Here is a 21,528-nt window from a genome sequence, read left to right on the forward strand (position 1 = left end):
AAATCTCTTCTAATAAAGTCTGCTGCTGCTTGGCCAAACTCTTCCTCTGCGTCATCTGCTGCCTTCTTGAAGCCAAAGTTTGCACATCCAGGTGAAGATGCAGTGCCAAACAAGTGGACCTTCATTCGGTACTCTGTGGGATAGTTGTCAACATTCCCATCCTCCCACCAGAAGAAGCGGAGTAGATCTCGATCTGCCTCGTTTACGAAGAACTGGTGGAACATTCCTTCCACGTCGCATGCCAATGCTACTGGCTCCTTTCGGAATCTACTCAGTACTCCCAGTAGGTTGTTGGTGAGGTCCGGTCCTTGCAATAAGTGCTTGTTTAATGACGTTCCACCAAAGCTGGCACTGCAATCAAAAACCACTCTTATTTTACCCGGCTTCTTTGGATGATAAACACCATGGTGGGCTACATAGTTTATTCGACCTTCCAGACCACTGTCCTTTGGGACCTTCTCGGCACTGTTTGTCAGGGTCTTCTCCATGAATTCTGTGTAATCCTTTTGAAACTTCGGGTCTCTCTTGAATCTGGACTTCAGCTGCGCCAGACGCCTCAGCGCTTGTGACTTGTTGTTGGGAAGTGTTGCATCAGCGAATCGAAGAGGTAAGGGCATTTCATAGTGTCCATCATCTCTCTTGTGAATTCCGTTCTCGAGCTTGGTCAGGAATCGCCGATCATCTACTGAAAGAGACTGCTGCTTTGGATCACTTTTTTCATGAAAGTCCCTTTCAAACATCTCTCTTACCTCAGCAGGACTTATGACTTCTCGCGTGTGAGTTTCAGTCATGAAGGCTACTTTGTTGGCATCATTATGCTCGATGTGCCTTTGATTTGAAGGGACTAGATCGACTGCAGTTCTGTTGGTCTTATATATTTCAGTTACGACCGACGATTCTTCGTTGAGAGGAGATTTGCATACCCGCCCAACAATACCCCAGCCAAGATCAGTTCTTACTCCGTATGGGTCATCGTCAGATCCTGGTATGACCTGTCGGGGCTTAATGGCCTTTGCGCAATTGGTACCTATCAGCAAACCGACTCCGATGTCATCTCTGAAGGGCATGAGCTCGTCAGCGATTCCCTCAAGATGTTTCCATTGTCTTGCGACGCTTGGTTTTGGAATCTGCGAAGGCTTGCAGGGGATGGTTTGTCTTGGTGCTTGGCAATGCAATAGAGGTATTGTGCTTGAAATCCCTAATAGTGAGGCCTTGGACCTTCTTGCATTCTATGAATTCATTTTCTTCGTGCATTGTGGACAGGAGGGGGTGAGTACTTACGCCATCAATACTTAAAGCTGATCTAAGATCTTCAGTCATGAAAGTCGCTATTAGACTGACAATCTAGCAATGCATAAGTAAGTCTCTCATTTTCAGGATTTTTCACACTAGATATCCACACTGGGACGACTAAACACTGGTCTTGACCACCTTGTTGGCCTTCAAGCTTACAAACGTTGGTGCACTTTGATGCAGCTGATTCAGGTTTCCTCTCCATATTATTAGGCTGTTTAGATTGTCCTTCATCTGCATTATCGACATGTAAGCAAGCTGGATGTTGTTGCTTACATTTCGAACATGAGACAGTTTCACTACATTTATTCTCCTTTGCCATGTGGCCATGACGTAAACAACGAAGGCAAAGGCCTTTTCTGATGATGAACTTGGTGCGATCCTTTATACTTTTCTTGAGGAATTCAGTGCAGGTATTAAGGTGATGGCTTGCTTTACACCAGAGACATTCTACATTCTTGTGCTGTACGCGTGTAGCTAATGTTGATGCAGTGTTCCTTGAATGGTTATTTTTGAATTTCCCCATTCCGGGTCTCTGTGGCTTCCCGATGTCAAGGCCCAATAGCACAGGTAAACACTGTACATCTGCGGTGCAGGAAACGAAGTCCACAAACATACTGAACGGGGGGAATTTAGACTCACCATGTCTTAGTTGAAAGTCTCGTACCTTAGTCCCCCATTTAGGGTGCATCCAGCTGGGTAAGGTCTTCAATAGCTGCTTGTTTTCATGCTGTTTGTTGAGGCTTTCAAGGTCTTCTACTGAGTGCATTGCCAGTTCGCATGTCTTCAGAAAATCAGCATAATCTCGAAGTTCCTTTCCATCCTTAGGAGAGATGCGCGGCCAGTTGACCAGTTTTTCTCTGAAGGCATCAGCCACAACCGATGGATTACCAAATCGCCGTTCTAGGGTTTTCATAGCTTCTCGGTAGGCAGAGGCAGATGGAACAAACTGGTAGCCTTCAACAATCTTCTTTGGTTCTCCAGCCAGGTACTGTTGCAAGTATAGGATTCGCTCGCTGTCGCTTGACGTGCGTCTCTCAATTACAGTTTGGAAGGCAGCCTTCCATGTTGGCCACTCTAGGGGGTTTCCGGTGAAGACGTTCAACTTAGGGGATGGTAACCTGGATGCTTGAATGCCTTCTGCTATCGATAAACCTATGTCTTGTGCTGACTGGAAAGTGTGGACTTGACTGGTTAAGGTCTGTGGCGTTGACACTTGGATTGGACCTTTGTATATTCTTGGTGGTTGAATGGGTGCGCTGTTTTCTAAATAGCATGCAGGATGGCTAAACCGAGTACCTACAAAGCTAGCTGGTCTGGGTAACTCTTGGTTCTCTGTGCCAAGTGTGTTTTCGTTCTCTGTCACTAAGGGTGGGCTTCCTGTGTTAAGCACTTGTCGGTGGTCAGGCACAAAAGATGGGCTTCCTGTGTTAAACACCGTTGTTGTGTTTGGATAGTCACGCTGGCTGTGTTTGGATTGGCTTCCGGTGTGCGCGTTTCCGTTGCCAAGATTAACGATGTCACTCATGTTGTCACGTACGTCGCTTCTTGCGTTTAACGTAACGTGATTGACGTGATTGACGTTGTCGTTCATCTCGTTGCACGTGGCGCTGGGGTTGCTCATCATTATCTGCTCGGCGTTGCTACGTGGCTGATCAGCGTGACCTGGGTTACAAACACTAACTGATTGTATATAATTTCTAATGCGTTCTTCTTCAACTTGTGTTTCAATCTGTTCTAGATTCTCTTCTGTCAGCACAGTCGACTTAATCTCGCACTCCTCTAGAGCGTCTTTTTCGGCCTTCATTATTTCATGGTTTTTAAGTCGTTGCAACTGCTCGAATTCAAACTTTTTTCGCTGCAGTTCTAATTCATGTTCAGCTTGGATACGTAGGAATTTCATTTCGATTTCGCTTTTGGAGAGCGCGAATTTTACTCGCTGCAAACTCTTCTGAGTACTTGATGATTTTATGCTGCGTTTTGAGCTTCTCGATTCTTCCTTCTCTAACTCAAAGATTCTTTCTCCGATTTTCTTACGGAGTTCAAGAGCCTGCTCATTTTGACTGTTGCATGTTTTTATGAGTTCATGGTGTATGTCTTTGATTGACGTCTTAAAATCACTCTTAGTGTTTAGTAATACATTTCGTAGGTTCTCAAGTTCGTGGCGTTCTTTCCTTAGAGTTTCTGAATCAAGATCGAGCCAATTTATCTCCAGATCGTTGATTTTACCTTCTAGTTTCTTGAGTGATGATTTGAGATTCTTTAGTTTAATGGATTCTAAGTATAGTTGACCTTTCTCTGTCATCGTCCTCGTGGTCCTTCGACCGGGGCCATTACCCCCACGTTCGCTTCTGAAATCTGGAATTTCTGCCAATTCACGAGCTCCTCCGAGCTCTGAAGCTGTCATGATAACTCAAGTTTTTCACGGCAAGTTTTACTGTAACTGTCGCAGTTATGGCTAGGCTATTTTACAGATCGATCGGACTAGACACTTTAGATCCCTTGATCTCTTTTAATCTTTGTCGTTAAATCAATCGCAAAACTATAATAAATCAAATGAAATAAATTGCTAACTAATCTTACTGACAATCGTACATACATGCAATCATACAATAATTGCGATAGATCTTAAAGAAAATACAATAGTTCCTAAAATAATAATACAAGTAAAATTATACCTTGTCTAGCTGCTTGCAAACTTGAACTATGCTAAACGTGGCTCGTGTCCACTTACTTAACTCATATGACAGGTTAATTGTTAAATTATTACATGAATCAATTGGTCTTTGTTCTATGTAAACATATATGTCTTTCAATAATCACTTCCGATAAAACTCATGACGTCAGTCACAATGGGAGTTATGATAAATTTACGAAAATAAAATGTTTCACTCAACAATTTGCTTCAAAACTTGTTGCATTCGTTGCTTTTACTTTGTTCAGTCTTCTGGCGACGTTTCAGCGCGATTTGAGGCCGTTTAGTGGGTTTTTTCAAAATCCTTTCTTCTTAGGTAGAGAAGAGCGGATTTTGAAAAAACCCACTAAACGGCAGCAAATCGCGCTGAAACTTCGCCAGAAGACTGAACAAAGTAAAAGCAACAACTGCTGCAAGGTTTGAGGCAAATTGTTGAGTGAAACATTTTATTTTCATGACCTTAATCATAAATCCCATACATTCCCTTATAAACCATACACAGGAACCTTGTTTGGGCTGCCTGTGCTTTAGCGTTAGTTACTTCTTATAGTTATTGGGTTATTTCTACGAGTCTTTTTGGAGTGCATAACACCACCGGAAGTAGGTTTTACATAGTACTCGCTTTCTTCTGAACTGCTATGTTCCATGTGGGATATTTCTAGCACTATATGCGCACACTGCATGCGCACACTCGCACATATTTTTATCTTCAGATTATTTATTTAAAAGAATCAAGGAAAGATGCTAGTTGATGTAAACAAGAGAATTAATATTCTCTTGATGTAAAATAATACAATTAACAACTGAAATAAAATTTCAATGAGTCAAACCTTTTTTTGCTGATGTATTAAAGTAAACAGAAACGCTTATGTACAATCGTCAACATATTTAGATTTTTCAGAAGACTCATAGGTTGAGCCGGATGCATCGAAAAAAACTCTTCATTAAAATTCAAGACAAGAGTCAGATTCAAAGTCAAAGTCACGGTGGTATTCAGCAAAAAAATCTTATAAACTCGATCGAGCGAAGTTTTATTAGAACAGTTGTATTTGCTAAGTGACTTCTTAAAGTGCTTATAAGACTTTGCACGATATTTTCAGAATTGATTCTTTACATAGTGAATAGTTGATTGTGAAAATATTTCGTCATTTGAATGTTGGGTCTTTGAGATACGAAGGTTTATATTTCCAATATGTTAATGACTATGACGTAACATAGATAGATCAACCAAGAACAATACCTTTCCTTACACAAACAAAATTTTAATGTGCTCCCTTGCCTGCAGTCGAGTTACGCGCCTATCGCGTAAGTTTAACTCACACAATTTTCTTAATGACATCGAGTTACGCGCACTGCGTGACAACATCAATTTGGGTGTGGTCGAGCGCGTAACTCGGTCGATTATCTCGTATATTCAGTTTTGAGTTCTTAAGTCGAATGATTCCTAAAATAAGGCACTCAGCCCGACTTTTAAATTGAAAACAGAGAAATCGTTAGCAAATAGAAATAATCTTACCAGATAAATTGAGTATTGAAAATGTGAAATCGAGCGGACCACTTTGAATCCTTCGAATGTTAACAAGCATAAGAAGGGCACAAGGATCCCAATACGAACAATAACTATAAGTATAATCAATGGGCGATTGGTTTGATATAGTAGTTGCCTCAATGGTAGATTGGCTTGGTTTGTTTGCATCATGGTGCGAAGACCAGCGAGCTCTATCAGATCATAGTTAATGGAGCGGAATGGTTGGAAAACCCTATTTTCTGTGTTTTTTTCCCGACTTTATCCATTATTATATGACGTTGACAGTGCACAGATAAGGAAAAGTTGCTCCGTTTGTTCATAGTATTCGGGAATATAGGAGTTTTTAACCCTAAAAAACGTTCTAAAATACTTTATTATTTGTTAATTAATCCTACATGATTAATACAAATTGTTTATTGAAAAAGAAATTGCCTTTTTTCATGCTTTCTTATTTATCATCTAGTAATTTAACTGTATCTGCGCGGAAATATTTATCCGCATAGTTTGTGGTCATCGAATAAAAGTTTTCACTTTCAAAATGTTCGTGCATGAAATAATAAGGAAATGAGTATTTTCAGCCATACTTGCTTTGGTTCATTGTGCACCTTCAGTAACACGTGATAGTAATCAATCAATCAATCAATCAATCAATCTTTATTGTGCTCAATAGTTTACAGATATAAATAATGTTAGTTGAAATAGTACGGTTCAACATCAAACGCAAAACAATAGTTTTGTTCTATGGAGTTTCCAAACCATTCCGCTCCATTAAATATGATCAGATAGAAAAGTCAATGACAACGTCTTGGTATCTGGGATAATTTGTCTTTCAAAGGATCTACGGTGACGGTGTTCCAGCATTCGATTGGCAAACTCTGAGCGTATAACATCGCTGAAAAACTCATAAAAGAACACTGTCTTCCTGATGAATGCTTCCAGTTTTGTGTCCCGGCTTACTCGGAGGAACGACAAGAGGGGCTCTGGGGCGAATCATCGTGAGGCAGGCAGTGACTAGCCTGCGTCACATCCGGAATTTTCTTCGTAAATACTGTCTGCGAAACCGCCAGAAAGCTTGTTCTGGACCCCCCGCAAATTGCGCGATTATATATAATAGATTCTGATTGGCTGTTAGCCATTGCTCATTCTAACGTGAACTCCGATTGGATAGCATCAAATAGAATGTGATCCTCACCGGATGTTTAGTGTAAAATCGTAAGCGAGCGAGTGCTGTGTTTTCCTTGATAATCTTCAAGTAGAATAAACCTTTGAAATTGAAAGCTTCTTCGACGTCGGTATCATTTCCGATAGCTACAGCCGGTATTCCTAAATTACCTAGGGAAGAAACTTGGTCTTCCATTAAAGATTTTAATGGAGATATGACTACTAATATAACTAATATTTTCTATTTCAAACTGATTCTTTACGAAAACTAGGACGCTTTGCTCGTTCACATCCGGTTTGATAGTGTTATCCAATGAAAGTTCAGGTTAGAATGAGCAATGGCTAACAGCCAATCAGAATCTATTATATATAATCGCGCAATTTGCGGGGGGTCCAGAACAAGCTTTCTGGCGATGTTTCGCAGACGGTTATTTACGTGAGACTTGCCTTCTGGCTCGCAGCAATAATATAAATGAGCGGTAAAAGAAGATTTCTAAGGATCCGCATTTTTTGTGATTCGGATATTTATTAGTATTGATACAGCAACTCAGTCGGTAGTATTCCCTGCTTCAGTCGCGTGGGTTAGTAGCAAGATACAGTCAATTCAAAAAACGTTGTCGTCGACAGGCTCAAGCCTACGCGACTGGACCGAAAGGAATATGGGTAAAAATCACTGAAGCGGTTAAATATTCGTTCTGAATTAATTGTTGCCGCTAGTAACAAGATAATAATGGCCAGAAACAATCCATCAAGTGCATGTCTTTGGGTTTAGGGAAAAAACAAAGTAGTTATGATTTAGTTCACAGTTTCGAAAATATGAAGGCATTAAGAAAAAGTCTCCTTCAACACTTTCCGCTCGCCTACGAAGGTTCCTGCTGTAAACCAGGCATAACTAGTCAGATAAAATTATGGAGTCAACTCGGCTTCAATGATTGCTACCCAGAGTTCCTTTCGGTCGAGTCGCGTAGGCTTGAGCTGGTCGACGACAACATTTTTTGAATTGACTGTATATACATGAATTTCGTTAACTACGCCGTTTGAAGCTGATAACATTGGCTGTAAATGAAAGACTTTTCACTGAGTTTTGAATCGTTTTACTAACCGAATCTTATTCCACTTTAATGGTTTGGATATTAGAAACACTTTAAGTGTACATAACAAGGATAAAAAGGTATTTTTAACTCTTATTTGATTCAGACGAGCTGAAAGTAATAGGTCGGGAATTCCAAACCCGGTCCAAACAAACCAATCAGTTTTACACGGTTATTTCAAGAATGTGATCAATAATGGAGAGATCGAGAATTTCAAAAAGCTAGCGAAAATCAAATGAAGAATTGAATACATTTATAAGCAAATTTATGTCGCTTATTTGGCCATGTACAGTTCCTGAAATAAAGATATTTTTTTTCGTCAAACACGAAGGAGTCTTAGTAGGTCAAGATTCAGTTTTGTAGGTCAAGATGGAGAGTATATTTTAACTTAGTGACGTCAGTAACGCAATGCTGTTTTCTCCAGCTACTGAAACCGCATCTGTATTTATACAGTACTACAATTAAGGGGAAGCACCGCATTACAAGCTAAATAAGTGTTCCGAAGTCCTGAAATACACATAGAATAGGAGTAGCACAGAGAGGACAGTGGAAACGACTTGATAAGCTCTAGTTACCCGCACAACCCAGTGCACGCTTCAAGAGCGTCTTGTTTGTTTGTTTGTTTATATTTTTACTGCATGGTTATCACTTTGGACGGGGGATATGGTCTGATATTTGTCCTGTGAACATGTACATATGAATATGATATGTAGATAATGACGATATAAGTCAGTGGCGGATCCAGGATTTTTCAAAGGGGGGTTCCGTTTCTTAAACTGTGTATAATTCTCTTTTGTTTAGTCGATGTCTGACCAATAAATTGGCTCTAATCACCTAATTTACTATCTATTAACGGAACTTAAAGGTAAATTAAACAACAGCAAATATTTATCATTTCGTGTTCAACATTATCCTTGTGGATACTTTTAAGCAAAATTTATACAGTCAATTCAAAAAACGTTGTCGTCGACCGGCTCAAACCTACGCGACTAGACCGAAAGGAATATGGGTAAAAACCACTGAAGCGGTTAAATATTCGTTCTGAATTAATTGTTCCCGCTAGTAATAAGATAATAATGGCGAGAAACAATCCATCAAATGCATGTCTTTGGGTTAAGGGAAAGGAAAACAAAGTAGTTATGATTCAGTTCACAATTTCGAAAATATGAAGGCATTAAAAAAAGCCTAAGAAGGTTTGTGCTGTAAACCAGGCATAACTAGTCAGATAAAATTATGGAGTCAACTCGGCTTCAATGATTGCTACCCAGAGTTCCTTTCGGTCCAGTCGCGTAGGCCTGACCTGGTCGACGACAACATTTTTTGAATTGACTGTATAAGACATATTTCTATTACCTAAAAGATCAAACCTTCAAGGGGGGTTCCGTGGAACCCTTCGAACCCCCCACCCTGGATCCACCACTGTAAGTGAAAAAAGTCCATATGCAAATTAGTCAAAACGTCTTCTTGCTATGGCTTAACTATGTAAATTTAACTTTCAAACATGCCTGACAAATGGACTTAATAAAATGGCAACACTTAGTTTATCAATACAGTATCTTGGTCTTACAAGACTATACTCGTACAATTTTGTTTGTATACTCGTAGAAAACGAACATTTAAATTCTTAGAAAATGTGCTGAAAAGCACACATGCGCAAACATTTTTCTTAATGTTAATGTTACTAATGTGTTTGTTTTTTTTTGTTTTTTTGTTGTTTTTTTTTTGTTTTTTTTGTTTTTTTGTATTTGAAGCTTCTTCTAAAGAAAAGAGCATAACTCCAAAACAAACTTCGAGGCACCCACCACGTCGTAGCTCTCGCCTCTCACCTCAAATAGAAAACAATCAGGATAATCGAAAGCATTTAACCACATCTAGTAACATTAAGCATGTTCTTAAACCCAGTATCACACATTCTGGAAATATTCGATTTGCTAGTCATTCCAAGAACTTTAAAATGCCAGTCAGCAAGAGCCACACAGGTTCAAGAATACAGCTTGAATCCAAACAAACAGCAATTATCAAGACTCACAAGATGTGCTGTCCGGTTAAACATTCTCAACTAGAAATTTGTTCTGCATGTATGAGCAGGTAAGTCGAAAAGGAACACAGGTTTATAGACCTTTAGCACGGGGTTATCGTTTTCCCATTTCAGAATGTGTGTCATTTCCTAGAGTGTCATTACTTTTTTAAACGTTGCACAACTCAAATAAAAGAATCAAATTCTCTAGAGAGTAATAAATGATCTGAAATGAAAAAAACTTTATGTCCAAGCTAAAGAGATATATTGGGTGGGATTCATTCAACTGTGTTAATAAAGTGGATGACAGTGCGCATTGTCGTCGCAATAAGACAAGTTGCTGGAGAATTGCCCAGTTTAACAGGGGATGCAGTCTCAAAATGTTTTGTTGCACGTAGCGTTAGTAGATATGAAATGACAGTTCTGCGCCAGGTGGATCGTGAATCAGGGTGGATCGTGGATCAACCCTGGTAATGAGAGTTCTACGCCAGGTGCCACCCGTGCGAACCGGTGTTCTCCTCCAGACCCTACTCCGGGGCCGTAATAACGGTGACGTCATAGCTATTCTATAGGTGAGGTGAAAATAGCTATAACTAAACTTATTTTGTACTCACATGCATTGAGCATTTTATGAATAAATGTTAATTTTTGTTTTTGAAAAACGTGTTCGTCGTTGTTCCTTGGGCAAGTCATCTTATTTGTTTTTTGATGAGTCAACTTCGTAGAACTCAATCAGGGTGAAACAAAAGCATAAAGTAAAAAGAGTCTATACCGTTAACAATAGGCTTTGAGACAAAAACTAATTCTTATGAATAATTAGAAACTTTTATTAGGATTAAACTTTGACGTAAAATTTCAAAAATAGATCTTCCCAACTGCGTTGGTATGGTGCAATCCAGCAAACTAAAAAAATAGATATGGCTGACCACCCCTCCCCCTACGGAACCTCACGGCACCTCACCTATAGAATAGCTATGACGTCACCGTTATTAAGGGCCCGGAGTAGGGTCTGGAGGAGAGCGCCGGTTCGCACGGGTGGCACCTGGCGTAGAACTCTCATTGCAAGGGTTGATCCACCCTGATCCACGATCCACCTGGCGCAGAACTGTCATTTCATATCTACTAACGTTGCACAAAGTAGAACTCAGTTCATGGCATTGCACAGTGTAATACCCCTCCAGCAACTTTTCTCGCAATTTTAGGGCATATTTTCAAAGAGGGTATGCGTACAGACAATACCGGCATCTTAAATGTTGCGCCAAATTTAATTACGTGTTCTCCCAGGTCCATCCCAACGAAAATGGCTTGCAAGTTATAGATGCAGACACCTCATCTCGTTAACCTGCAACCTTACTTTTTTAAGCACTAAGATAAGTGGCTGAGATAATTGCAAGTTAAGACAGGGGCTTAAGGGTTTGATTTAAATTTCCTATTGTATACTTGCAGAGGCCACCAGAATGCACCGAGAGCTGGTACTCCGGGTTTTCGTTCACCTGAAGTTCTTTTAAAGTGTCCAAAGCAAACCACTGCTGTAGATATCTGGTCTGGTGGTATTATTATGCTCTGTCTTCTCAGTGGCAGGTATCCTTTCTTTAGAGCCCATGATGATATGACGGCTTTGGCTCAGATTATTAGTGTCATTGGAAGCTCTGAATGTATCAAGAGTGCAAATGATATAGGTAAGCTATTTTTTAGGAATTTGTATGTAATTCTGGGAGATTGCATTACAGTACTTCATAGGTCCTTATGGTCGTTGCACACCAGGGGTCATTTAACAGTAAAACATGTATAGCAGCGATAAAATCACGTTCTGTACATACGAGTGGACGTTTAGCGGTGATATGTAGCAGAGACATGTAGCAGCAGCTTGCAACATGTGTACATTTAGGAAAATGAATAAGGTACGCAAGCGTAGATCGATCTAAAAAAGTTCAAGCTACAAGCGAACCGACTCCAGAAATCGAAAGAGAATGTCTTATTTAGTAACTACTGAAGATTTAAGAGTAATATCTTCAATATTTTGGGAGTAAAATTTTGTTGAAAGCGGTATGATTCACAAAGAAATGTATGGTCGTGTGGCAAGGCTACCCTTGCTAGTCTCGCTACCCTTGTTACTCTCGCTACCCTTGCTACTCTCGCTACCCTTGCTAATCTCGCTACCCTTGCATGAAGCAGCAACAAAATCACCAGAAATTCTTTTGTTTAAGAATCATACAAGTGAGGCTATTGGGCCGATACAATGCTTATTATTTCATTTGCATCTCATTTGAATGTATCCATAATAACTACTATTGAAACGTACGCAGGGGTACGCGTATGCTTTCATGTTGTCGCTGGCATGTGTTGGGACACGTCAACGTTATATTTTTTCTGAGTGCGTAAACACTTATTTCGATAAAGTTAGTCACCAAAAACCTAGAAAGCTGAGATCACTGAGCATCATGGGAAACTTCATATCAAAAAAGCATATATATACAAAGCTTTTTTAATACAAACTGCAGCTCGATGATGCTCAGAAGAGGTGACTGTAACCGGTAAAATATTCGGAAGTCTATGAACAGTTATCAAGCGGTTGAACGTGTAAAATGAATCTACCCATAATTCTTGTCGGCCTCAGCTTTATAGCTTTTCAGGTGACTAACTTTATTGAAATAAGTGTATATCTCTGCTACACGTCCACTCGTATGTACAAAACATGATTTTGTCGCTGCTACATGATTCTGCTAAATAAACCCTAGTGTGCAACGACTAATGCGTGGATTCAAGTTGTTATCATTCTAGTCTGCTAAACCTTGATTGTTACTAATACATGTGCGCCTTGCACGAAGTCCCAAACTTGGGGCCTAAGTAAAGGTATTCCATTTTTGAGAATTCAATTTATAAATTTTTGTATTTTTAATTGTTTCGTTACAAAGGATTTGGGACTTGCGCAAAACTCGTATCTGTCATAAGAACCGTAATCCACTTTACATTTTCCTGCACATATTTCATGGGTAACGCGAGTTTGCGACAGGTTTGCACCGACGACGACGGTAATTAAAACGAACTGTGGAGCAAATTATATAGAGATATAAAGTACATATTAGTAGTAAATTTAAAACACGCTTCTGAGAACTAAGACTTTTTTTTTTTTGTCTTTCCCTTTTCATACTAACAAATTTGTAATTTTTTTCAGGAAAAGACTTAATTCTCAATGCAAAGTTTCCTCAGGGAGACCTTAAAGCTGCTTGTCAACGTCTACGCTCAGGATCATGCAAGGGTCCTACTTCAGGATGTATTGCATCGGATCCTTCTGACGGGCATGATTCTGCATCAAAAAGAGCAAGAAGGAAAAGCCCAACGTCCAAAAAAAATCAGTCAAAAGACTCTAAACCGCACCAACGGTGTTCATTCTGTAGAGAAGCTGCAAATCCCGACTCTATTGTACATCATTGTCCAAATTCTAAATGGATAAAAGAAGGCAAAGATCATGAACACTTAGACGGCACCAAATGTAGCAGTGATTGTTGTAAATGTTGTTGGACTATTCCCAGTTCAGCTTACGATCTACTACAAAGATGTTTGGATTTAAATCCCCAGACAAGAATAACAGCTTCCCAGGCGCTCCAACACCCGTTTTTCACAGAACAAAACTAGCTAAAAGATCCATAAAGTTATATGAATTATATATAGTTCAGAAAATGAAAAATGAAAGCGTGAAAAGAATAACTATAATTGTATATATTCTCGTAAATTGTGAATAATAATAAATGTATTTTCTTCTAGTTTGTAGTCAATATAATGATAACTTCTTTTAATTGTTGTCCCAAAAAAGTAACATGAATACTACCCTTGCAGAAGTAGAGAAATGTAACTTGTGGAGGTAACTCGCGAAGGTTGCCTGACGTTCGTACTGCTCGTTGAATTTTCATGAAAACTTCTGGAATTAGTCTTGGTTTGCGATCATTTCCAAGGGAGTTAAATATTAAGAGCCGTGATTGCCATGTTGGAGATATAACAAAAGAACTAAATGAAAAATATTTTCACAAATTCTTCCAACATAGAGGCTATTACGTCGTGCAAACGATAACAAAAAAATAGGCCCTTGGCAATATTTCCAGATGGTACTTAAAAATTCTCTTTCACTCACCATCTTTTTTAAGGCTGTGTCCCTAAGAATCACCAGACCAAATTGCATGGGGTCTCAGATCTCTTTCAAACTTTATGTACAGAAAGCCTTTCCTACTGGTAGTATCAAAATGCAATTTATTTTGAATGTCGTCACAAATTCGCTAAGTTCAAGGGGGGGTCAAGTTTCGGGCAAAAATTAAGTTTTTGGACACCTGGTAACGTAATTTGAATGAAATTTGAGGCTTTGTATCTCTTTTAAAAATGCACACAAAATTAAATCCTTTTACATGCTGGTAGATACACATCTGAGGAATAACCTGACATATTAAAAGCTTCAAGAAGAAGTATTTTATTTGGAGAAAATTTACGCTACTTTTGCACTATATTTGACATTTCGTGACTTGCAAAATTATAACAAAAGATAAAAATTCAAATCTCAAAAGTGTAAATCTAGTATTTTTATCGTGATACAAGTAAACATTGATCTTTCATAAAATGTAAAAACCTTTTTCGGCCAGCATGTTTTAGGCATATTGTGACTCCGCCAAATCTCAGCATTTTCCGAGTTGTCAAATTGAAAATGAAAATCGAATGTTGTTACGGGTCCGTGTAACACTCCACAAAGAGCTTTTCAATTTAGTTGGCGTGAATTGGACATATGAAATTTGCCTGATTTTTGAATTTTCATTTTTTATGATCATGTCAAAATTCGAATATTATCTCATCAATGTCAATTTTCAATTTTCGAATTCAAAAATTAAAATAAATTTTTGAAATGACTTTTCGAAAATTTGATTTTGTACTCTGAAAACGAACTTTGGAAAAATATCCTGTAGACAGGGGGAGGTGAAGATTAGGCGGACTGAGGGTAGGTGGTTCCACTAACAACGACAATAATAAAAAAAACCATAGAGGGAGGGGAGGCACCAAGGAGGGTGTTATAACAACATGTAAAGCTTGAGAGAAAACCATGGAAGAATTTTCGACCAATTTGTACGATGATGAAAGCGGAAGGTCAGGGTTTTGAGATCCTTTTGGGGTGATAGTACACCCCCCCCCCCCCTTCCCCCCCGGGATGACCCTCCCCTATAAGCAGCCAATTTTTTCTTGTCCCTCCCTTTTAGGGCCTTAAAAAGTTATGACCTTCCCCATGTTTCCACCCCCCTCCCCGCTGCTAATTTCTGACAAGTCACTAAGTTCATATTCAGTCAGTCCCAGGGCTGTCAACTCTCCCGGATAAGCCGGGAGTCCAGATTTTGGACCGTATCTCCCGGTCTCCAGATTAGAGTCTCAAATCTCCCGGATAATCGCCGAAGCTGATCATATCTAGACTCGACTTTCACAACCATAAAATTCCAATTATTTTGTGTTGTTTGTGTTATTTTACATTGCTAACAAAATCAAAACATTCCTCATAAACTGTTCTCGCAAGCAGGCCATTGTAATATAAGCGATAATCTGATTGGTCAAAAATAAACCAATCAGATCAAATGTTACAAAGTGAATGACGTCTTTTTCGCGCGCTTTTTTCCGCTGTGACGTCATGTCCCTACCCTATCAATTCTCCAGATTTGAATACCTTGGGGGTTGACAGCCCTGCAATCCTTCCCGAGAGAGGTGATATGTAGAAGATGTCGTTTTATATCATCAGCACATTCAGTCAATCTATCTAAATGGGACGAACCTCGCGATTCGCCGCACTTTTTATCAACAATAAAGCACACTCTCATTGCTTCACTTTGCAATTGAAGCAATTTCCAAACATGTGCATTTGACAGCTCATTTGTTTTGCAGGTCAGCGGCCTCATTTCTAAGACTACCGTGAAACAAAGCCAACTCTGAATAATGTTGGTGTTAACATACCGCTTTTTTTTCGCTCGAACACAACAATTATGCTGAAAGAATCATACCTAACTACAAACTAATCTTTGGGACAATCGTTGGTAGAGGAATTGATCATGAAGACTTGTCATGTTGATTGCTTGTAGAATCACGTTGTTTTCCCGATCGTGCAAAGGTGATGTGAATAAGGTCAATCGAAGGTCTGTTCAATTTGTTGTATTTAAGAGGGGCTCTCCCTAAGGATCGCCTATACCTATGCAAGATAGAAAAATCGAAAATTTTCAAACTCTGCCCAATTAAAGGTCTTTGGTAGCTAGTTCTAGAAATATAGTTCTCAGTTGGTTCAGATCATTATTTTTTATTTGAGAATTTTTTTTGTATTTTGAGCCCCAAACGCCCGGGAGAACGACTTTAAATGAAGGGATATTTCGACAGCTCGCATAAAAATACATATTCATCATTCATAAAACTAAAGCCACAGCACCAAAGAACTGTCTTTTGCCTACCATTTGCATTTTTCAGATTTAAAATTGGTTAAACCCAAAATATTTCCCAGATTTTTCATAATAACCTGTGTTAGCGGTATTTCGTCACGCGAAAATATAGGCAGGATTCAGAAGTCAAAAATGCTCCTTGGTACATGGCTTTGCCATGAAATTTTGCCCTCTAAAGATCAGTCATCACCTCTTCTTTGATTTTCTAAAATAAAATTTTTGGGTAAATAAAATGAGGAATTTTGCGAGACCCAAATGTGTAAGGCATTTGTAGCAAAATACATGCCCTCTTGACCCCGGCTTGTGTAACGTCAGTCGTCAAGAACTGTCCTATATTTTGATTTAGATGGGTGAATCTTTCGGTAATCGTTAACTCACGGTCTATCAAGACAGATAAAAGCGTAAACGTTTATAAACTTGAACAATGGTACGGTTTTATTGACAGTCTAAAGGTTTTGGACGTTTGTATTGCAAGAATATATTGTCGTTGTCGAATTCACATTACCACAAACCTGAACTTTTCTTGGGATGGAGCATGTAGTTTCGGTTAGCTTTGCTAAATGCACAGGTACTTAATAAACTAGGATGTTCATTGTCTTAAAAGTTTTAAAATTTACTAACCTCATAGCTCCTATGAAACCCAAATCATGTCACTATCCCAATCAGATAAACCGATCTTCGTAAACAATCGTCACTAAATCGAGCCGACACAGGCAACCCAACCTATGTCGAGGAAGACCTTTCTTTACGCGAAATAGCCCCTTTTCGAGTTGTCACGATACCGCTGGGACGCCTTGCATTGCGGGCGCATTTAAGAGTCAATGTCTGTAACGGTCGAGAACCATCGGACAGTTGAGAAAAATCGAAATTGCTCATACTTTGCCTAAATAACCTCCCTGGTAAGACATTTTCAAAAATATAACTTTAAGTGCTGGGCGCCTTTTATTTTTTGAGAAATCGTCAAAAGTTGATTTTTGAGCCGAAACGGGCTTGGGCACCCTGTGTCGGATAAGAAAAATCGAAGTTTTCTCGGCGTTCGCACGGCTCCGCGTTTTATTATATCTAGACCATTATTTTTTCGTTGAAAAGGTACGTTCTTTTTCTTGAGTTTCATGCCACAATAGTTTTGCTAGTCCCCATTGTAAATAAATTACAGATTTTTAAAGTGATCCTACTTTGGTGCTTCAGAAAATTCGTGAATTTTCGTCATTTTCAATATGCCTAAATGGGTCGTGGTACATATACCAGAACTAAATAATTACCACCATGTTATAGCCTAACCCTTCTAAAATAACATATCCAAAGATTATTGGCGGCCCGCTAATCCTTATTCGCTGAGAGTCCCAAATGTGTCGGTAGTTTTCACCCAAGAAAGCGTTACGCAACGCGTTATTGATTATGCAAGTATCTCATGCTCGCGGGATTTTAACCTGAAAACAACATAAAACAACCACATTTCACAAGCCATGACCTCTAGTGATGCCATTTTATTTCTTCTTTCGACTATAAAGTTGAAAAGTACTATTATTTTAGTCTTCTATCATCACTAGTTCCGGTGGTCACGCAAGGCGATTCAAAACATGTTTACACAACGCCAAGGATAAATACGTCTTACAGATGCACTACATTTGTTTGTTGCACATTATCAATGGATAGTTAAGAAGTATTGTAATGGAACATTTCCACCAAAATACAATTGTCCACTTGAATGTTGTATTTTGTCTTTCGGTTCTTGGCAGATTGACCAGTCATCCGAAATGACACTCGGACTAGACCGTAACTCAATAGTACCATAACAGCCTCCAACGAAAACAATTGTTGCATTAGATTAAGTACGTCGTATGTAGGTAACATCAATTTTTCAAAGTAAATTCGTTTTTTCTGAGTAAAATATTTTTGTTTTCCAAGATTTTGGGCCCAACGGTCCATTACTGTGTAAGGGAATAAACGGTGTTACATTCTTTGCGCAATCTTTGACTGATATTTTACTTAACAGAAATCCAGATGAAAGTAATTACACTTGATGCGATGTTATCTTTTCGCGTAACTTTTGACTGACATTTTACCATACAGAAGGCCAGTTAAAACTAATTCAGTGTTGTTTTTCTTTGCGCAATAAAACAACCACATTTCACAAGCCATGACCTCTAGTGAGGCCATTTTATTTCTTCTTTCGACTATAAAGTTGAAAAGTACTATTATTTTAGTCTTCTATCATCACTAGTTCCGGTGGTCACGCAAGGCGATTCAAAACATGTTTACACAACGCCAAGAAGGCCATTAACTATCCAAGAAAAAGATTATTGACATTCTCTATAGTTCGTTTATGCAGTGAACATCCAGAAACTAAAGAAAATAATATGATATCAAATGATTCGATTACATTTGCAATACTACCACTCGTATATCTAGTTCAAATTATGGAATGATATATATACTGTAAGACTGGATCTGTAGTTTAGCGCCGGGTTTAGAGCTGCATTTTTATATGAAATAATAATAAAAAAACTACCAAGAGTGCTATTTATGATGGCAAAAATCAACTGCAACGGCTATCAAAAAATAAAGAAAAAATATAGGACGAATTGTACCCTGTGATTTTTGTTATTAAAGCACAGTAAATTTCACTGCATGGTCCTACCGATGTTATAATTGCGTGACAACTCTATTTATATCGTAACACAGGTAACCCGATTTCTAGGTCATCAGTTGTTCGTCAAAAATATATTTGGAACATTTTAACTAATACCGATCTTAAGTATATAAAGCGTCTCTTTCTATAAAGGAAAATAAAATAAAGAAATTGGAAAAGCATATAATAAAGAAAGAAAGAAAGGCATGAAAAATGAACGCGAAGGAAAAGTATAGACCCTTGTAAAACATCCTACAATGCTTTATTTTCCGCGTTTGACGTCAAATTTATATTCTTTTTAAAATTTTCTCCTTTGAATGAAATTGAAAAGAATAGATCTAGATTTGACGTCAAACGCGGAAAATAAAGCATTGTAAGTTTTATTAAAAGAGTGTATACGAACTAAATAAAAAGAAAAGAAAAGAAAGGAATAGGAAAACCCTAAATAAAACAGAATAAAATAATAATGAATAAACAAATAGCTTTTTGAGCCTCTAATCTAGCCGGACGCGTGCCATATTTATAGGACAGATTCCAAGAGCTACAACAACATGGCAAAGAAAACGTTTCAAGTGAAGAGAAAGAAATCATATAATAAAAAAAAAACTACTTATTGCAACTGCAGCTTGCAACCACTTCTTCTAATAATTGCAAATAGGGTGCTTTCCTCTTAACTGGCTTCGCAGGTACATCCAGGTCCAGGTCTTCACACATCATACAAAGCATGTCGACCTTCAACTTATTCAGTTTCGATTCTTTGACCAACTGACACACATTGTACTGGTCATAAATTACTGGGTGCTGTAGACCAAGGGATGACAACACTGATTCTTTGGCCTGGTGGTAGTTTTCTTCTTCTATAGCGGCGCGAGCGTCTTCCTCCGTTACATCTGCCGTCTGATTCCGTGCTTTGGATGCAGTTCTCGAAAAAAATGAGGCTACCTGTTCGACTGAAAGGAACTCTGAGACACTGAACAGTCGCGTACCATCGTCGCCACGGGCACGTCTCATATCTTTCGATACGCTCTCAGCACTCAGCTTCCGTCCGGTTTGTTGCCCGATGTTAAATTTCTTTATAAGATATGACTTCTGTTTCTCATTAAACCGGTACGTTTTCCGGGCTTCCTTGAGTGCCCATCCCATATCAAGCGTAGTGCTTGAGCTTCTTTGGGTAGTATCATTAGAGGAAGAAACCATAATTGTTGGAATGGCATCAACACCTTCCTTGAGATGACATGCATACCTTTCTTTTGCTAGGTCTAGCATCGATTGCTTCTCTGGAGTGTTCGTGCAGGATTCTAGGGACAGGTGCTTCTCTAGTGCTGAAGATCTTTGGAAAACACGGAGACAACCTTCTTGAGGACATGAGTAGATTGAAGTCTGTATTTGCTGAGGGACCGCCTCCTCTTCCGCTTCTTGGCTCGGGTCTTTGGTTGTCTGTCTAGCTCTAGATACAACAGGTCTAAAACTGCCGGGTGAAAACTCCACTTCAATCCATTTGATGCTCATATCTGGAAAAGTGATAGAGGAAACCATTAAGAATATCACGACACACTGAACCCTTACGTCACTGCTATACTTACCCTCTTGGATCGTTTCCTTCTTTATCTTCTTGCCTTTACCAATGTTGTAGCCACGCCATGCAATGATACTTTCTTTCTTATATTCGAAGTTATTCAGCTTGCTTATCCCCGGAAGTTTTCCCAGCTGATCAAGGGAAGAGCTATCAATTCTCGGCGCTACAGCAACTCGGACCCCCTCTACTCCTCCATTGGACAGAAGGGCATCTTTCATTTCTAGAGCGTTGGTAACATCATTGCCCTCATTCACGAACAAACGGATATGGCTTTTACATCTGGCTGCTAGTCGGTCTGCAGGGCCCTTGCCACCTTGGGGGTCGCTGAAGTCAATCCTTGATAATTTGATTTTGGTCGTTCTTTCAATGTACTGGCATGCAAGGATGGTTGCTGCTGCCCGCGTTGTCTTGACGGAGAAACGCTGTTCTTATATCTGGATTATCAGTCTCCAAGGTCTTGAGCACGTTCTGCATGATGACTATGATGGCGGAGCTGTCTTGACTGCAGGAATCAATGATGTGAATAAAACCTTGGGACTGAAGTTCGCCATTGAACCGTCTAAACACCACAGAGATGTGCCAGGATATGCCTCTTTTCCCGAACCAGTCTGATTGGGACTCTCGGTACTGGCGGGGCAGGAATTTCATGGCCCAGTCGTTAACGACAGGATCCACACTGTACCATTATCCAGAAGGTTTATGATATCAAGGCGAGCCTCATCTTGTCGGACACTTCTTAGTTGATGGCTTTTCCAAGAATAAATGGCACGCTTTGAAGACTGACAAAGATAGAGACATTCGTCCCTGTCTTCATCTGAAGAAAACTCACATTCATCTATGGCATCTTCTATACTCTTGAGTGTGTCATCAAGGGCGTTACATTGGTCGCATCGTTCTTTATGTTCATGCTTACAATTGCGCTTGAAATCCTTGTCTGCCTTGTCACTCAGTGCGTAGATATAGCAGTGATCTGCAACCTGCGTGTTGTCGCTGACGTGCAGCTGTCGACAGAATATTAACGATTTGTTAGGGTAAAGAAGCAATCAATATTTAGATAATTTATTGTTTATTACCTTGTAGTCTCCTTTC

General features: G+C 39.3%; 2 protein-coding genes, 1 long non-coding RNA gene and 1 pseudogene across 3 annotated transcripts in view; 1 reads left to right on the forward strand and 3 right to left on the reverse strand.

Moving 5' to 3' along the window:
* LOC116303053 (cell division cycle 7-related protein kinase) overlaps positions 1–13,549 on the forward strand; it is a 36,293-nt gene extending 22,744 nt beyond the window's left edge. Inside the window, exons 7-9 of the mRNA XM_031712499.2 lie at positions 9,520–9,856; positions 11,232–11,464; positions 12,961–13,549. Coding sequence (XP_031568359.2) covers positions 9,520–9,856; positions 11,232–11,464; positions 12,961–13,421 — 1,031 coding nt within the window. The 3' untranslated portion in view covers positions 13,422–13,549. The remainder of the gene's footprint in view (positions 1–9,519; positions 9,857–11,231; positions 11,465–12,960) is intronic.
* Positions 1,313–3,985, reverse strand: LOC148904754 (uncharacterized). Its single transcript, XM_089024666.1, has 2 exons — positions 3,972–3,985; positions 1,313–3,835 (listed from the first exon to the last, which is right to left on the reverse strand). The coding sequence occupies exon 2, from the start codon at positions 3,698–3,700 to the stop codon at positions 1,313–1,315; it is 2,388 nt and encodes a 795-aa protein (XP_088880792.1). The 5' UTR covers positions 3,701–3,835; positions 3,972–3,985.
* LOC116303055 (uncharacterized) lies at positions 13,122–16,943 on the reverse strand. The gene is made up of 3 exons (XR_004197910.2): positions 16,853–16,943; positions 15,806–15,990; positions 13,122–13,227 (listed from the first exon to the last, which is right to left on the reverse strand). It is a non-coding gene; the product is annotated as an uncharacterized LOC116303055 (long non-coding RNA).
* Positions 16,944–17,686: 743 nt separating this feature from the next.
* LOC148904755 (uncharacterized) lies at positions 17,687–21,225 on the reverse strand (annotated as a pseudogene).
* Between the last annotated feature and the right edge of the window lie 303 nt (positions 21,226–21,528).

Source organism: Actinia tenebrosa, unplaced genomic scaffold (assembly GCF_029948245.1).
Source record: "Actinia tenebrosa isolate PJP-AT-01 unplaced genomic scaffold, QUT_ActTen_1.0 PGA_scaffold9__36_contigs__length_13948895, whole genome shotgun sequence".
NCBI classification, from domain to species: Eukaryota; Metazoa; Cnidaria; class Anthozoa; order Actiniaria; family Actiniidae; genus Actinia; species Actinia tenebrosa.